This window comes from Abramis brama, assembly GCF_963993115.1.
Source record: "Abramis brama genome assembly, chromosome: 16".
Classification (NCBI taxonomy): Eukaryota; Metazoa; Chordata; class Actinopteri; order Cypriniformes; family Leuciscidae; genus Abramis; species Abramis brama.
The window spans coordinates 7,788,204-7,808,107 of record NC_139978.1 but is presented as its reverse complement, the minus strand read 5'-3'; the positions used below and the strand labels follow the sequence as shown (position 1 = coordinate 7,808,107).

Here is a 19,904-nt window from a genome sequence, read left to right as displayed (position 1 = left end):
AAAATTGTCAGTTTTCAAGGTTGTTGGTAAATTTGATAATTTTTGGGATCAGCCAGTGCCCGACACTTTTGCAAATATTGTCTGATAAACTGGACTTGCCAGTTTTGCTTTTCGGTATGGTTGAATTGGATCAGTGAGGTCAGCAGAAAAGACATCGGTAAATAAAGTGAGATTAAATGCATAAAGTATATTAATGTGATTTAACATTTAATTATTGCAGGTTGGCGTAATATTCAGAGTTTGCATGTCACTGTTTTTATTCATTTTGAATACTGAATCTGCTTTTCTGCAAGTAAATGCATGTTCACATTTACAATAGCCATCATGTTCACACACACAACGCCTCTGCACTCACTCCCGAGTTCTCTCACATGAGGACAGGAGAGCTGTCAGTCAATACAGAGGAAAACAAAGTAACTTGCGTTGTTTATTTGAAAAAGTATCTCAGATATTTGTTGCAAATTGAAAAGTAATGCATTACTTTACTAGTTACTTCAAAAAGTAATCTGATTACATAACTCGTGTTACTTGTAATGTGTTACCCTCAACACTGTCCATATCCACTGTGTGATACATCCTGATTATGATGTAGTCCAACCAGGTTACATGTTATTTGGGTTCTTGTGTGAGCAGGGCACTGTTATAATACACTTGTATGCATTGGTATGTCGCAGGTTGCTGGCAGGCAATACTTTGCAGTGCTCGTGTGAAAACGTGTGGTTGAAGCAGTGGAGAGGAGAGGAGTCCGAGGAGCTGATGTGTGTGGAGGAGGGAGGGAAAAGGAGAGCTCTGGCTATGCTCACACTGCCCAACTGTGGTAAGAATTACTTGATAAAGAAAACATACGGACAATACAGTCTAGATTTCCTTTTACAGGGGTCATATCATGAGTAATCAAATTATCCTTGATCTTCTGAGTAAGATATACAGTAGGAGCTCTGTGAAAATGTACTGTAACTTTTAAGAACTCAAATTTTTAGGCCATTTATTGAAACAATGTTGAAAAAAAACAAACATTCCATGATTCCCCAACGTTCTGATGTAAGATAGTCACAGTCCTGCCCAGACACAGTGAGATAAGATGAAGCTGGGTAGATTATTGTTAGACGGTAATTTCTAAACTAATGATAAGTGAGTGAAATAAGCAAAAGTTGGTTCTCTGCAAATAGTTCTGAAGGATCCTGATGTTTGAAACCAGTGGCTGAATTAGATTTTTAACAAGAACCTTGATCGTTTCAGTCTGATTTTAACAGTGTTTACTGTTAATTTCACCACAGATTGTTTTGCGAATCTGTCATAATGTACTATAGCAAAGATGGGACAGTTAAAAACAGGAACCAGCATTAACCCTAAGCTTGTGAGCGCAGTGCTGTATCCTATTTCACATGTGAGAGGGCGTTAACATTGAATTTTAAAAAAGGACCACAGCAAAAATGCTGCTTAAGAATCAGAAAGAAAAAAAGAAGAAGAAAAAAACGACCAGGAAAAAATCTGATTGTGGCTGTTTTGGTGAAAAAAGAACATGAGTACACCTGAGGGGGTAACAAATAATGATAATAAATGATATCTATGGATCATTTGATTTATAAGAGGCACTCAAATGTGTCTTTATCAGTGTTAGTTTAGTATTATTTACTATTTTAGTATTTATTAATAGTAATTTATTAATATTAAGTTATAGTAAATTTGTTATGTGCTTTTGTCATTTTGATTACTTTTTCTCCATTCTAAAAAATGCTGGGTTGTTTCAACCCACGTTTGGGTAAAATATGGACAAACCCAAACGTTGGATTTAAAATGTAATTTAAAAAATGTAAACCAATGGTTGGGTTTGTCCATACAGTATTTGACCCAAATGTGGGTTGAAACAACCCAGCAATTTTTGAGTGTCGATTTAGCTTTTATATATTTTTATTTCGTTTTTAAATTTAGTAATTTTATTACTTCAACTTAATTTATTTCAGTTAGTTGCAAAGGCAACATTTCTAAATATCATTTAATTTATTTACATTTAAAGTTTTTCATATAATATTTATATTCTGTTTTATTATTTCAATTACCGAAAATGATTTATAACAGTTGTAATTTTACTTAACAACACCAACAATGGCCTTTATTACAAGCTTTTAAGAACTGAATCCCCTAAAACTGATTGAAAGAATTAACTAAGACATTCCACTATGGCCCGGATAACTGAGAATCCGCATATTTGAAAGGAAACTTGCGGTTTCACTCATATAATATTCCAGACTGAAGTTTAGGTTTGTTTGTTTGGTAAGATGTGATTTGTCCAGGCTGTAGTTTTATGGCTGCGGCTTGAGACGCGGATCATTATTGATCCGAAGATCAGCCTCCAGCCAGGCCTATTTTAAGCAATACCACAGCAGAAGGGCCTCGAGGGAGGAAGAGAGGACAAGAGAGAGAGGGAGGAAAAGGGAAAAATAGAGACAGACGGGGGGGATCCCCAGAATGCAAAAACACTGAGACATTTAGACTCTGCTGAGCGTCTGCTGGCCTGTGGCCAAATGTGCCTTTCTTTTCCATTTTTTGTGCCATGAAAGAAAATAAGCTGCTCCACTGACTCGTTTGAACTTGCCATCGTTTTTGGAACATCTCGAGTGCCAGATGTACATTAGAGATGTTTTGCCAAAACAAGGAAGAGAAACTTAATGCCTTTTAATCCCAAAAATGATTCACTTGCCCTTATGTCGTTCCAAACCAGGGGTGTGTTTCCCGTACAACGCCATAACTCGCTTCTTCGTTGAAGAAACCAACTAGCTAGTTACGACTGTTTCCCGAAACCATACTGTCGCAAAGAGGTCGTTCAGCAACGTTTGTTTAATGATGTTACGCAGGTCGTGGAGTAGGCTAATAACTCCTTTTAATGAATCTGTTTGAGATCAAATTAATGCTAGATGTTTTGCTATAAATTACGGACATGGCATCTGAGGACTATTTCTCATTTTTCTCAGTTATTTAGCTTTATTTCCAGATTCAATCATAGGCTCGTTCGCACATGCGCAATCTTCAAAAACGGTGCTTTAATTCTTGACAAACTAAAAGATGTAAAGGACATTTGTATGTATTCTAAATAAAAGATAGATTGTACTGATTTTCAGCTTGCTTATTTTGCTCAAGATAAGGATTTAGTGAGTCCACATGTCATGCAAACAAGAAGCTGCTTCAAACCACAGGTGGAGAGCTGTCGTTCCAACCACACAACTTTGCGATGCTGTTTGCAAATGATTGTTAGAACTAGCCTATGTTTTCAGGAAACACTGAGTCGTTGAACTATGCTGATAACGACGGAACTTGCGAACATAGTTGGCTAACGATGCTTTCGGGAAACACTGAGTCGTTGAACTATGCTGATAATGACGGAACTTGCGAACATAGTTGGCTAACGATGCTTTCGGGAAACACTGAGTCGTTGAACTATGCTGATAACGATGGAACTTGCGAACATGGCTAACAATGCTTTCGGGAAACGCACCCCTGTATGACTGAACACAAAAGAAGATATTTTGAAAAATTTATCTTTTTTCTAAAGTCAATGGGGTCCAGTGACATTTAGACTCCACTGACTTTCATTGTATGGACAAAAACAATTCTTCAAAATATATATATATATATTTGTATACAGTTGTTGTGTTTGGTGGATATTTAACTTCAAACATAAAAAAGTACATACAGTCTTGAAATGATCGTAGCTGCGTGACCTGCAGTTTCCAGCAGCAGAAAGAGATTCCCGGGATGCGGTGATAAGGATGTAACCTGCGGCAGCCTGGGAGCAGATGGAGATAGAGATCTGAGAGCTGTCCGCACTCTATGGCCTTGAGTTTAGTGGGAGCGCCTAGCGGGATAGAGCGGTGTTCCTGTGATGCCGATGGAGAAGTACGAGTTAATCTGAGCTAAATTTTATTCAAATATAGGCTACACTTCGGTTTCATAACATAACATAACATAACATAACATAACATAACATAACATAACATAACATCAAAAATTATTGTTTTTGAGAATTGGTCAATTGGTTTTAAAATGTTTTCATGTTAAAATTAAGTTACTTTAATTTAATTTATTTAAAGTGATTACATTACTGAACTAAAATATCAAATACATATCTCAGTGCCCCTTTAACTGTACATGGAAAATGTCCAAAAATTAGAAATAGAATTAAAGATTTCTTTAAAAGTTATTCAAAACAATACATTAAATTAAATATAGATACAGTAGTGGCCAAAAGTGATGCCCGAAAGGGTATATTTATTTTTAATGACCTTACAAATTCAATTAAACCATCAAAATATAAGGAAAATATTTTATATACATATTTTTTCATATTTTGAATATGAGGGAAGAAGATTTAGATTTTCTTATAGATCACAAAAAGTATTTGGTTTATGTTTTTGAGAATGTGAAACCCTATTCATGTTAAAACTAATTTACTTTGATTACATTTATTTAAAGTGATTTAATTAAAATAAATCTAATAAATGTATACATTTTAAAAGCTTTTAAAATGAACATGCATATCTCTGTGTAACTTTAAATATAACCTGAAAATGGCAAAAAGAAATTGTCATTTGAAACAATATAATATGCTGATATATATATATATATATATATGGAAAACTGGAAAGTTCACTCGCTCACTCAAAAGATTCAGACACAGATACAGATAATATTGTTCCTTTTTTATGTTGTTATAAGTGTCATGTCCTGACTGGCAAACTACTGCCAATCTGACCATTCACACTTAAACGCATTTTGAAAAAAATTATTCCAAACCACTTATGTTCTACGGACCTTTAGATATATATTTATATTTGTTTTTATCAAAAACCAAGACAACGATACTGATTAACAATATAATTTTTTTCTAATTACTACTTTATTGTTAATTAGTGTATAAACATTCTGGTTGGTGGTCTGTTGTTGTTTCTAGTTCTCCCCACTGTGACTCTCAAACCCACCAAAGTGACCATGCAGAAAGGGTCAAATGTGACGCTGGTGTGCAACACGTCAGGAACGCCCACGCCTAATCTGAACTGGGACACCTGCAAATTAAACTCAGCGCACCAGGTAATTCTGACCTTCATCTCCAAGGTCTTTCAGTTGTAATTATTAGTGGCTGTTGCAATTTCTTTTCGTGTGGATGCCAGAGGACATCCAGACTGGAGGAGCATGGGTAACAACACCAATTCATTTCACTGTTTTCTCTAGTTTGTTAGGTCTCTCCACAGCATTTTAAAATTGTATTGCAGACCAGTATTGTTCAGTCATTTTGATGATACATTATGAAAGCCATTTCCTATTCATGACATTTTGCATTAGATTTTGCTGAGAGGATTGCTTAATTATTTAACAGATTTTGTGAATTTTCCATTGTCCCCATGAAATAAAAATCAAAGTTTTTTGATTTCTGTTATCTATAAGCTAGTGTGCTCTAAAACAATGACAAAGTTTGCATTTAGAAGATATAAGCATTCAAAACTTAGTCTCTCACTTGCGCCAATATGGCTTAATGATTTTGATGACATCACTCTGCACTTCAGTTTCTCATCAGGTTTTCTGTCCAATCAAATACTCTCTAGAATCTGAAGCCCCGCCCCCTACATTATAAATAGACGCTAAAGCTGCGGCTGAAATCGGTCACTTGTTCACACAATTACTATTTTCTACATGGTGAATGGCACATATAGTGCACTATATAGGGAACGATTCAAACAGTGTAAATATGCTTTCCATTGGGGCGAATGAAGTCTTGCGAACCACCGCGTCGCACACAGTCTGCTCTGATCCAGAGACACGATAGCACAGAGTCGACGCAGACCAGGAACCGTATCGGACCCATTTGAATTCTGCACAGAATGCTATATTTTAAAGAAATATGGTGTAGATTATGAGAAGAAATGGTTAGAGATTAGGAGGGAACTGCGGCTTTACCGAGCTCAACAGCTCTAGTCGAGCTGTGATATAAACGAAACGCTATTGGCTATTTTAAAAAAGGGGAGGGGCTATTCGATATGTCCCGCCCTGTCTTCCTGTTTCAGTGGAAATTACGTCAAAACATTGAATAACGCTACGCGTTTCAAGGCACTTCAGTGGGCCTTTAAGGCTTTGATTGATGGAACAGGGCAAAACCTCTTTTCCACTATCGGGGCCAAACCGTTCTCATTGCCTAACCGTTCCGTTCTGTGCTGATCTGGCCAAGATGGCACGGATAAGATTTCATTTTCTGATATCAGAGCTCTTTGGAATGTAATATAAATGCGTTAGTCAATGCCTTTGAAATGCAAGAATTTACAGAGGTATGAAATGTAAGTAGCGACCGCATTATGGAGGATGATCAGATATTTCTATTATTAACTTGTGTTTACTTCGCTCAAATAGCGTGCTTGGCCAGCTACAGAGAAACCGGTATGTAATCATGCATGTGCCGAACTAAGCTCAGGTGGAAATATAACCGTAACCAATTCCTAAACCCTTCGGCCCAATGGTGGAAAAGCAGCTAATGTATATTGCAATTTGCAAACCATTTTCTTAATGAGGCGTAACAGGATATTCCCAAAAACAACAATCCCCGAATAGCTATTGGTCAAAATTATCCAATTGGCCATCCGCCTAAGTGACGCCAATGGAAAAGTCATTTCAGAGGAGGAGCAACTGATTACATTTTGATTAAAGACAAATATTGTTTTCTTTGGAATAGGGTTAGGGTTAGGGTTAGGAATTGTCCACAATAAGGCTAGGAATCTGTATTATCTGTATTAAGGAGGAGTTCTATTGAATAGACTTTAAATAGAAATGACTTTGACATTGCTGTAACTCACACCCCCAGAAAGAAGGCTCAGGTCAGATGTCAGAGCTCAAGCTCAAGCTCTTTAATGTCTCTTCTCTGGACAACGAATGCAAAATCACCTGCAGATCTGATAACATGGTGGGAGAGTCTGAGGCGTCTGTACATCTGGACATACTGTGTAAGTTATCAAGAGAAACACACAGCTGTAAAACGAACAGATACCCACTGTTTTAGGAGAATGATTGCACAAGTCTGGGATAGACTTATATAATTGCTATAATTGCTACTCATTTATACTGGATATTACATTTATATATTTTTTTTATACACACTACCCAAGTTTTAACGTTTTTAACAGAATGCCCAAAGGGCTACATTTATTTGAAATCTTTTGTAACATTATACATTTCTTTACTGTAACTTTTGATCGATTTTAATGCATCCTTGCTGAATAAAAGGAAAAAAATCTGTAACACTTCATTTTAAGGTGACATAGTTACAAGTAACTACATGTAGTAATATCAGTAAATGATGCATTATTACAAGTAACTAACCCTAATCCAAACCAGTAGCACTTTATTTTACAGCCCTGATCCCCAATGTACATACTATGTACTTATTATAGTCATTACAATAACTGGGTAATAACTATGTACTACCCCTAAACCAAACCTTAGCCCATGTAGTTACCTTATATTACCAGTACTTTCTTAGTTACGTACACTGTAAGTGTACTTACACGTACTGTAAAATAAAGGCCATCCACCTAACCCTAACTGTAACTATAGTAAGTACATGTAGATAATTAATATTACACAGTAGGCTACTTATTTGAGTTGGTACAATGTAACTATGTCACCTCAAAATAAATACTTTAGAAGTTTAATTTTTGGTTACACTTTATTTCAAGGTGTCCTTGGTACAGTGTATTTTATGTACTGAGTAATATGAATTAACTACATGTACTTACTGTAGGGTTAGGTTTTGGTTTAGGGTTAGTTGCATGTAATTATGCATAATTTTAACTAAATGTAACATCTAACAATGACACTGTAAAATAAAGTGTTACATTATTTAATCAGCAAATAATACATTGGATTCAATGATTCAAGACCAAGCCTGTAATGCTACCATAAAACATTAAGTATTTAAGTTTGTTTATGCTTGTCTTGTCCATTTATTTGGGTCATTTAGTTCGCCCTGTGATCAGCAAGCTGATGGATGCGATCTCAGACCACCATTGGTGCATTCCCTTCAGCGTGGCGGGTAACCCAGTTCCGAAACTGAGCTGGTTATTAAACGACCAACCCGTGGAAGAGGGCAGCTTTATCCATACCGTGATCCACGATTATTCAGAGGGGGAATTCCACGGTTGCTTACAGCTTGACAGTCCCACACACATTAACAATGGGAAATACACGCTGATGGCCAGTAATGCATACGGAAAGGCCAGCAAGGCAGTATTCGCTCATTTCATGCATGAGCCGTGGAACGGTGAGTTGAAATTAGCATGCAACCAAATCTGCTAAATGAATAAATGTAAAATCAAAACAATTTCTATGAATGTGTCTGAGAAGTTGCCTTATTTGTTTTCTTTTTCATGTGTATTCATCAGAATCAGTTACTGATCCGCTGTATTATGGTGAGTCTAGTTTAAGAACTTAGAATTAAATTATGGGATATTATGAATGTTTATAGCCATAGTTCATTCATCATTTATTCACATTTGTGTCATTTCAAACCCATACGACTTATGATTTTCTTGTGTTCCACGCAATTAAGTCATATGGGTTTGGATCAACACAAGTCAATGTTGACAATTTTCATTTTGGGGTGAACTATTACTTTTTAGTCATTTATTACATAATACACATTAATTATAATGTTATGAAATCTTTATTTCAAATTTTTTGTTAAAAAAAGTGATAATTCATAATAATTCTTACATTTTCTTCTTCTGTTTGTCTTCTTGTGTGTGAGATCCCACTACAGGTATGTACAAAAGACACAAGAACATACACAATTATAGATGATAGATTTGTAATCTATGCACATATATCTGAGTGTTTCTTCTCTTCCAAACAGATGACACTCCTCTTGGACCGCCTGAGGACAAAGTTGCTGTGAGTGAAATTTAATTATTCTTAAGTTTCATAATTTCATAGGTTTTTAATACTGCATCAAAATAAAAAACCAAGTCTGTGCGTTACAGTGATTTTATCACGAGTAGGATTTTACGGACAATGTAGAGTGGAGTTCCTAAAACCCCTTAACAATGTTAAAATCATTGTAACACTCTCAAGTGGCTTATAGACTTTTTTCTTTTAATGGCAGCAACAGCAATATGATAATTGACACTGATGTTTAATAAATAGTTACTTTTATTAATATTAATAATTGGAATTAACAAGTAATATAGTCAATTATGGCTGTTCATGCTTGACAAGCAATGGAATAGCTTGCCACAATTATATATAATGTATGTTTATCATAATTTTACAACAACTTCAAATGCATTTCATCAAATCAGAATTGGTCTAAACTTTTTTAAAATAAATACACTTTTATAAATTGTGTTACTTCACAGTGTTATGGCATTATTTTGTTATTGTTATTGTTATGTTCCAAACTCGTAAGACTTTCGTTCATCTTCGGAACACAAATTAAGATATTTTTAATGAAATCTGAGAGATTTCTGTCCCTCCATTGACAGCTGCGCAACTACCACTTTAACTCTTTAAAAAAATTAATAAAGAGATCGTAAAACTATGAATTAAGTGGTAAAATTTTAAGTAAAATTTTCTGAAGAGACTCGATCGCTTTTTATGATGACCAGATTTAATTTAATCTTTTATTCACATATAAACATTGATCAGTGAACATAAACAGAAGCTCAACCGAACCTGCTTGTGGCGCGAGAATGAACCTCATTGGTTCTTGCAGAAGCTCAAACATGATGCGTAACACGAGAATGAACCTCATTGGTTCTTGCTGAAGCTCAAACGTGCTGCGTAACACAAGACAACACAACACGTCAAGCGAACATGCTTGAGCTTCTTTTTACCACAACTGATGTGTGGGTTGATGAATGTTTATTAATGTCTCTTCAGAAAATTTGGACTAAACCACTCAATTCATATGGATTAGTTTTACGATCTCTTTATACATTTTTGAAGTGTTAAAGTGTCCGTTGCGTAGCTGTCAATGGAGGGACAGAAACCTCTCAGATTTCATTAAAAAGATCTTTATTTGTATTCCGAAGATCAACGAAAGTCTTACTTACGGGTGAGTAATTAATGACAGAATTTTTGGGGTGAACTATCCCTTTAAGCCATCTGTGATGTATGTTTGTGACCTCTAGATGCCCAATCAGTTTTTAGTATAGTAAACTCGTCAAAATATCTTCCTCATAGAGAGTAAGTATTTTTACCCAATGAAGCTTTGAATGCAGCGACTGCTCTTTGAAGACTCTTCATTCTGCTTGTAGGTGTACGTGGTCGTGGGAATTGCAGCAATCACATTCACAGGCTTCATCTTGATGCTTGTCATTCTGAAGTTTGGACGCAACTCAAAGTTTGGAATCAAAGGTAAGCACCTCTCAGCTCTGTGCGCGGCTCTGCCAAACCTTCATTAAGGACTGCTTTGGAAAGACACATTGTTCTGGCTGGAATAAGTGGGTTTCCTTTGTGGAAATTGAAAAAGAGGAATGCTAAAGGAAGGCTGTGCTTCGACTCTTTAATGAGCTGTAATAATTACTAATACACACTTAATCTATTATAACATTTGTTTCTCATGGAGAATATTAAAGAGGACTTATTATGCTTTTTTACATTTCCAACTTTCTTTAGTGTGTAATGTTGCTGTTTGAACATAAAAAGTTCAAAAGCACAAAGTCACTCCAGCAAGAATTATTCTCTATATCAGTGTCACTGTTTCTGAACTCCCTGAAACGCCTCCATTGTAGTCTGGAGTTTTCTTCCGGGAACGAACATTTCACAATATTCCTGATTTAAATAATTCCTGCCTAAGGCATACGGAAAATAAAGGGGCAAGGCCTGATTGAGTTAGTAGTGTGTTGAAACTCGTGGGATTTCCCAAACATGCTCTAAGCTATTGACCAATCACAACACACTGGTCCAGCCGACCAATCAGAGCAAATTGTGCTTTTCAGAAGGAGGGGCTTCATAGAGACAGGAACTAAACAGAGTTACTGACAGACTAGGAAGAGAGGAGCTGCAACAATATCAAATGTGTGAAAAAAATAAGGTTTATTGAACATTCAAGCATGAAAACCTGTTCAAAAGCTAAACCAAGACTATGTAACAGGGTATAATAGGTCCTCTTTAAAAAGTTCTCACTAATATATTAAAGTTTGCTTAAATAATCTTTACTGACTACTAGATACTAAAGCGTTTTCTTCTCTCCCAATGATGTGTGCCATGCTTCTTGACTAAACATGACTCCTCTTAGGGAATAAACTTGTGCATTGTGTTGTGGAGGGGTGATTGTTTTTCATCTAGTAAGTTTTTTAGAATATTTTTCATACATTTTCTTAAGAAAGGAGTGTGAAAGTGCAGATGTTGCTGTCGCAATGCTAGTGTGGTTGCCTGGGCCTTGCTACAGTATATGGTGGTTAAGGTGCTCTGAGTAGTTTATATTTCATTATGTTGTTGCTAGGGTGTTTTGGGTGGTTGCTAGGTGGTTATTTACTGGCCCTGGTATGATATTCTTGATGTTCTATTCGCTATGCCTTGGGTAATGCTTTCATGTAAATCTAAGGAATTTTTCACCCATTTTATCATCAGAAATTGTAAATCGTAAAGTAATTACACATCTCTTCTTAACAAATTGCAGTTTTTTGTCTGTTAAAAACAACAACACATGAAGAGTTACATGCCAAATGTTAATACTAAGGGCCAGATTTACTAACAGCTTGCGCCAGCGCAAACCCCCCTTTTGTGTTAAAAAACTACTGTCAGGATTTACTAAAGACATGCAATGAAAAATTAGCACTGAAAAAGGCATGGACAGTTATTTTTGCGGCTGACCTTATTGCATATGCATTTGTAGGAGTTTCCCTTTCAGACGCAGAATTTATGGGAGGAGAGTATTTAAATGAATCATGCAAGGTGATTTACTAAGATTTGTGCTAGTCAATTTACTGGTATTTACGCCATTATTTAACGCACAAAAAAGCATGTCTTAAACCTGACGCTAATTTGTACTGCTCTTGTTAGATTGTGTTGGTCATTATGCAAATGTTCCGGCTGTGTTCTTTAATTTACGTGTCATCAGTAGATCGCGTGCAGAACTTTCCATTCCCATCGGCCCTTTTTTGGAATTGCTCTCTCACGCTAATTGACCGTTCGCAAAGACCCGCTGTGTTCTTTAGTTACTGTTGCTATATCCGACAAGCCATGCCGCTCTAACGCCACACATCATGTTCTCACGCAGAGAAAAATACATCTCGGAGCAAAGAGGACACTGACAACATGCCGATAGACAGAACAGAGCAGGTTACTTTTCATATGAAACAAAGTCTCAACTTTCAAATTTTGTCTTTTCTTTAAGAAATTTAAACAATAAATACCATTTTGTGGCTCTTTAATGTGTGGTGACAGATCGCTGTGGCACCTCAGTTAAAGCTGCTCGTGAACCGATTATCTATTCCTTCTAGTTAATTTATAGCATCAAATAAACATGAATGAACATCAGAAGGAATGTTGTTTCAACCGCGGAAAGACATCAGTACACTCGTTTTTCAAGTTCAAGTCCACCGACGTTAATCTACTAACTCTCCTGACTGTTTTGTCGGACAAAATGGCGGATTCGGCAGATGGCGAATTATGATTGGTCAGATTGCCTGTCAATCAAACTCCTGGCGAAGGGTGAATTTGCCCTGTTTAGTAAATCTGGCCCTTACTGTTAAGGTTCAGTCACATTAGCAAAATTTTGGTAAAAAGTGTAGCAGTGTATGAAGCACAGCTCACACAGAAGGCACTTTAAAACCATTAGGTTTTTGCTAGCGAAAATTTGCCGAACATCAGTAAATGTGACCGCACATAATCTCTGCACTTTCTCTGTAATTTACTAATGATCCTCTAAAGCAGATTTTCATTGTTTTATTCCCCACATATACGTGTGTTTGCGTTTGTCTTGCTCCTGACAGCTTGATAGTCAGTTGGTCTCTGAGTGAGAGCGTGCGATTGTTTTTGTGGTTTCTCTGAGAGGAAGTGTCGAGTTAGATGTCCTAAGGGGCTTATTTTCGCACAGTGGTCTTGAGTGTGTGTGTAAGTGCCTCCTTGGTTGTCCACAAGGACAAAATGCATGATTACTTACTTATATGAAGGTTTCATGCCCATGTTTTATGATCCTAATCATGCTGTAATCACTGCGTGAATGTGTTTTCACTCTATTTTTATTTTTTTTATACAAATCATTTAATAAGAATAAAGATTTGAGTGAGAACTTTATTTCTAGATTCTTTAAACCCAGTGTGTTCTCAAACATTCGGACCCCACTGTAGATACACACACAAACACATCTCGCTTCAGCATAGAGAAAAGCAGACCCCTGCACCATTCAGAGACGAGCGGAAGTGGAGTGGGAATGAGGAACGTGGTGAAATTGTAGCCCTCGGGTTCAGGAAGTGTGGGTGTCTGCAGAGACGCAGTTCTCCATCTGCCTGACAGAGAGAGTCAGCAACCTTCTGCTTATCAATGATTCAGAGGCCAGGTATCAGTTTTCTCTGGTTTGGACGAATCAAAAAAATCAATAAAGCTCGTCAAGGTCAGAAGTATCATCAGTCCTTGACTCGTGGTCTTTGGTTAACAAACTAAAGGTGCTCCTCACCCTCAGCCACCATCCCACAATTCTCCTCTCTCCACCATCAGATGTGAAGGTCTTTATAGGAATGTCCCTGGTTCAAAACAACATTTGAATACTTTGAACATGACTCAAACAAACCAAGAACCGTGTTTAAAATAATGCACTTATAAAAGAAGTCTATGGGGAAAGGCTCTGCTCTGGAAAAGGCTGTTTTGAAAGTACGGCCAAAAGTGAATAATATTTTAACTTCTGTCATGATCATGGAAAACTTTTATTCCAGTAACTTTCATATGAATATGTTAAAATTGGTAACAATTTACAGCAAGGTTCCATTTGTTAACTGCAACAGTTAACTACTACAAACTAAACATGGAAAAATTCTAAAGGATTTTATAATCTTAGTTAATATTAATTTCAACATTTACTTGTACATTATCAAAAGTTGTATCTTTTATGGTAATTAAAGGAACATGAGCTAACATTACTTAATAAAATCACAAAGTAAATTCATTGCTAGTTTAATGTTAACAAAGATTCATACTGTAACAAATGTATTGTTCATTGTTAGTTAATATTAGTTAGTGCATAAACTAATGCTAACCAACGGGACCTTATTGTAAAGTGTTACCGCTAAGAATTATGTTGGTAATCTAGAACAGAATGTCTAACCCGATCTCATGAGAAAACATTACTATTTTACGAGGTGGCGATTTGTACAATGTGAATTATCAAAAAAAGTACGATTTTTTGGGAAAAAAGCAAGAATGAAGGTCCACCCCTAAACATAACCGCCACTGGGGTGTTAGCATATCGTACAAAATGTACGAATGAGATCATACAAAATAGCCACCAATTCACAAAAACGTAAAATAGTTACGAATTGCCATGAGAATGTATTAGCATGTCCACCACTAAAAATATGAATTTAAAGCTAAACACATTTTATACAAAATAATTAATTTAATTGCTTTAACCTAAAAATCAAGCTGCATATTTCTGCTTTTAAATGGTCTGGTACACTTTCCCCATGGACTTCATGCATTACTGTAAGGGTGTGTTCACAGTTGCAGTTCGGTTCTCTTGGTTCTTTTGGTCTGGACCAAAAAAATAAAACAGTACAGATTTAGTCCTGATTTACTTAGCGTTCACGCTCATTTTTAAGACAGATCCTATAGATGGCAAAAAAAATAACATACAAATTTTGTGATGGAACTTGTTGAACATCCAAAACAATGCGATGTGCTGGGCTAATGCGCTGTATGTGCGTAGCCTCCATATGATGCTATTTTAACTGGCTGAGACTCATGAAGAGCTTATAAAATGTGTAAAGGGGTCAAAACAGCGGCAGGAATCCCTGCGCTGCGAGGAGACACGGCTCTGATGCCTGTACTGAACTGTGATGGGCATTGTAGCTCCTATAACGAGAAAAAAACTGGTATGCTTCAGTATTCTGTCGTTTAGGGTCGCAGCTGGTGACGTTTTGCAGTTGAACCGCACTAAAGTTCGTTTGGAAGTGGACTGGGGATGTGTTTTGATTAAAACGAACCCTGGTGCGATTGCTCTGTTAGTGCGGTTCATTTGAATTAATGTGAACGCTGCCATCCGAACCCTGATGACACCAAACAAGCGGGCCGAGACACTGAAAAGATGGGTCTCGATCCGGTTCCAAACGAACTCTTATGGGGTTTGACTGAAATATGAACGCAACACGGACCAAAGATGTAACAAAAGGGACATGATGTCAAGATACGACCCTAAAAAAGACTTTTCTCGTCAAAGTTGTGATGTTGCCCATCACAGTTCGGTACAGGCCTCAGACAGAGGGATTCCTGCCTCTCTTTTGAATCCTTTACACATTTTATAAGCTCTTCACGAGTTAAAAACCATCATACGTAGGCTACACACACACAGTGAGCACATTTCTCCCAGCACACTGCATTGTTTTAGATGTTCGGTAAGTTCTGTCGCGAAATATACGTAATAAAAGCTGACCAATCAGGTTGTAAACATTTCCCTATGCCTTTGGTTTCGGTATCTTTAGGTTCTGTGTTAAAATGCCAATGTGAGCGCTAAGCAGACCAGGACTAAATAATTTTTTGTTTTTGTTTTTTGGTCTGGACCAAACAAACCAATCGAATCGAACTACGAGTGTGAACACACCCTGAGACTCATCTTTTCAGTTTCTCGGTCCGCTTGTTTGGTGCGCACCAAGGTTCAGGTGGCAGCGTTCACACTTATTCAAATGAACCTCACTAACAGAGCAGTCGCTCCAGATCGAACCAAACCTGTCAAGTGTGAACAGCCTAAAATGCATTTTATTTTTTTTATTTTTTGCTTAAACAGTTAGTTTCCGTAACAGTAACTTCGAAATGAGTTTCTGTGATAGTCGACAGCATGCCAGAGATGCTATGGATAGAGCTTAACTTCTTTTGAACGCAGAACATTCCTTTAAGTAACACAAAATACACAATGAATCTCGGGCTAAAGCACCAATGTGCGTTTTGTAGCTGTAAAACAAATATAAGAAATTTAAACTTGTGTTTTTGATCACATTATTTTAAAGAACTATTAAATCACAACCAGTGTCACGACTGCTGTGGATGTTGAGTTTATCAAGTGCATGCAGTACCACAGTAAAAAGTCCAGCCGGTAGGCCAAGGGCACATTACAGTGTTTCTGAGCACACTGATGGTTCATTATTGTGAAGAGAGCATTCAATATTCAAGTGCATTCAAGCATTCAAGTGGCTGACCGATACTAGATGTCTAGAGAGCAGGGAGGCCGTTACAATGTCAATATATATATGCAAGAACACAATTTAATGACGACAAAAGAGATGTGCACTATTGTTTTAATTAAATGAACACTTATTGTACACAATACTTAAATTCCCTTAAAAAAAGGTCTTTGGCAGATTTTGGAACTGACACAAGAGTGTACTATCAAATCAAGCGTGCAGTTATTTGGCTATGGCAGTTTCTCAATAGATAATTAAAGAATATTACTGATTCAGATAAATGTTGATTACTTCCTTCTTTTCTGTAAAACAAAGTCTTGGTTATAATGAGACATTTACACTGGAAGTGAATGGTGCTAATTCGTTAATGTTAAAATTCTCACATTTTCAATAGTATCACCACAACATGTTAACATGTTTTTAGTGTTTTTTTCTTTGTAAAGTTGTTATATACATTTTTACAAAACAATGGCCATAAAATGAAGTATTAAGTATTATTTATATACTATTATAGTTATTTATTAGTATTTTGAATTAAATATTTTATTTTTATTTTTCAGTTTTCATTTTAGTTTTAGTAATTTTGTTGTGTCATTTATATATATATTTAGCTTTCAATTTTATTTTAGTTTTAGTAATTTTAGTACTTCAACTTATTTCAGTTAGTTGCCATTGGTTTTTAGGTATTTAAGTTTTTCATCTAATGTTTACATTTTGTTTTATTTCTGCTTCATTTCAATTGGAATTTTAAAAAATATATATTTTTTAGTTTTAGTTAACAATAACAACAGTTCAGCCAAAGTGCCTCAATGTAACCTGTTTTTTTTAAGAAAATGAGAGATGAGTCAAAATCATTTTTGACTCATCATAGCAAAAACTTATATTGAACCCAGAATGTTCTACATGCAACTTAGTTGAAAAGAATCCATTAGCTTTCATATTACTATGTGATTACATTGTAATTACTAGTTAATTACATCATATAACTAAAGAGCATTTTGTGGATCTGCTTGTAATTAAACATTTTAATAATTAATAGCATGTAATATGTGTAATTGGCACTGCAATGTAAAGAGATGCCATTTAAAGTAACCCTTTCATTCTTCTGTTTCATCAGTGATTAGATTGCTAGTGGTATATTTGTCTGGTAAGGGTTAAGGGTCTCATTTCATTGAATTCTTTAAGACGAACAGAATAAGCCCTGATTTAGCGTTCTGAAAACTCTCATTACCGAACGGCGACTTCCGCCTGTCATTCAGAGTGTGCTCGGCTCTTAAAGTGTGTGTCTGTGTGTTAAGAACTTGGGGGTGGACCTGCCTTCCCACCACATGCATAGTTGCCATAGTTGCAAGCGTCATAGTTACTCTGTTCCAACGATGAATCATTCTCACAGAGCATGAATCACCATTAGCTGAGATCACACACACATTCACTTGTGTAACATGCACAACACGCACAAACATGCCTAAAAAATGCCTGTGTTGTCTTCTCTCTGGTTAGCGATCACTAGGGCTGTGTTCACACTGTCAGTCCAAGTCCCATTATTTGTGTATCCGATTGGAATCTGATCTAAATTGTTGACTGTCCACACTGTGTTGGGATGCGACACTTTGCAACAACACAACTTTGTTTCTGCGGCGACTTTCAGCATGTTTAGGACTAACTATCCCTCTTTTGTTCGTCTGCAACACAGCTTTTGACTTTAACCTCTAAGATGCTAATAACATTTTAGCAGTTTGATTATTATACTGATGCATTCCAAAAAGTTTCCCTTTTTCTCTGTTTTCATTTATTATTAGATAATTCAGTTTGCAATGCTTTATATATTTTCTTGTTTTTGTATGTTATATTGTGTTCATTATGTTGTGTTTTTTATGTTTTGTTTTGTTGTGTTTTGGTTTCTTTTTAGGTTTTGTTTTATTTCACAATGTTCCCGTCGAGGTTGTGGCGAGATAAGAATGACTGTGGTCACACCAGACTGAACTGGACCGAGAATTTATGGACCATTTTGGGAGAGAGGTTTATGGCTGACCCCACCTGCAACACGCCAAGCCATCTAGCCAATCATACGATAGCTCACTATAGACAGGGTGGATTCTTATTGGTTGTTGCAGAAGAATGGTTCTCTAACTAACCCATGCAGTGGGGGAATGGTGTGACCTGGTCTCGTACTTGTGCTGAGAGGAATAAATGGGTGAATCTGTCACTGGGTTTACTGTAAGCTGCTAGAATCTGTGTCAGTGGGCAAATGAACCCTTGATGCTTTAAGAGAGAAGGACAGATCTCACCCAAATGGAGTCGCTCATAAATGAATCATGCCAGATGGGCCTTTTTTCACCCTGTTCACACATTTAATGACCAGATAGCAAAGTGACAGCTGAACCATAAAGATTTGCACGTACTGAAAACAGACACATATGTGTGAAAAGAGACAGTGTTCTCATTTTAATACACACACACACACACACACACACACACACAAAAAAAATATGTACGAGACAGTGTCTAAATATCCTTTCATATTTATGTATGGTAAAAATGCAGATAACACACTTTTAATATATAATTTAAATTGTGAAGATTTGTGGCCACTATTACTAAAACAGTATCAGCTGACACTCGGGATCTTCAATTCATTTGAGGCAGAAAATCAGACCGCAACTGAAAAATCCTTAAAGTCTGCATGAAATCACAGTCGCTGTGATTTACTTTCTTAAAACATTTTCATGGTCTTACAGGGAACGATTGATCAGACGAGAAAAAATTTTTTTGGCCATCACCAACTTTTTGGAAGATGCTGTTTTGTGCAGGAATTCATCACATTATGGAAGTAAAATGGGGACAAATAACCTTTCAAATAAAACTGCATTTGCGCAGTTGTTTAATCACTGTATTTTGCGAAAAGTGTGCACGTTGTTTATCAGTACAAACAAAAGTTTAATTTTAGACATCATAGACTCACTAACATACAGTAAGTGTAAAATGTAGTTCATTTTAACTGGACATGCACAGCTACATAATTTTATTCATAAAATGATTTTATCTTTATGTTTGTTTTTGTTTGATTTACTGTGTCGTGTATATATATACTATAGACTTTTGGAGTTTTGATTTTGTTAATACAATGTATTATAGATACAACAACCCCAAGCTCATCAGGAGTTTTGTTATTTCTGCAAAATGAGATTGCAAATCAAATGATTTATCAAAATATCATGAAAACAAGCAAGAGATGCCGCTGCATTTAATAAAATGCATTACTTCAAATAACACGCTGCTGCTTGCTTGTGTCTGGACGTCATCATCGCTTTAGTCGCCCTGACAGAAACGCTCTTCAACGCGCATAAAAAAACAATCCGTCTCATGTCCCAAAGTGGAGGTGGAAGAATTTCCTCTTTTGCCCCCCCTCCTACTCTTTTTCTCTCTTTCTGTGTGTCTTTCTCTCGCACACAAACACAGATGTCAAGAATGAAAGGCGTAATGCAGTATGATATTGCAGCTCGGAGGCGGTGATTGGCTTAGACACAGAAACTG

At 36.4% G+C, this 19,904-nt stretch overlaps 1 protein-coding gene across 2 annotated transcripts in view; it reads left to right on the top strand.

Moving 5' to 3' along the window:
* ntrk2a (neurotrophic tyrosine kinase, receptor, type 2a) overlaps nt 1-19,904 on the top strand; it is a 47,003-nt gene that overhangs the window by 2,783 nt on the left and 24,316 nt on the right. Inside the window, exons 5-11 of one of the 2 annotated variants that reach the window (XM_084087625.1) lie at nt 675-817; nt 4,949-5,085; nt 6,845-6,983; nt 8,000-8,299; nt 8,427-8,447; nt 8,870-8,928; nt 10,293-10,392. In XM_084087625.1, coding sequence (XP_083943751.1) covers nt 675-817; nt 4,949-5,085; nt 6,845-6,983; nt 8,000-8,299; nt 8,427-8,447; nt 8,870-8,928; nt 10,293-10,392 — 899 coding nt within the window. Of the gene's footprint in view, nt 1-674; nt 818-4,948; nt 5,086-6,844; nt 6,984-7,999; nt 8,300-8,420; nt 8,448-8,869; nt 8,929-10,292; nt 10,393-19,904 lie in introns of both variants that reach the window. The other variant, XM_084087624.1, reaches the window with a different exon arrangement.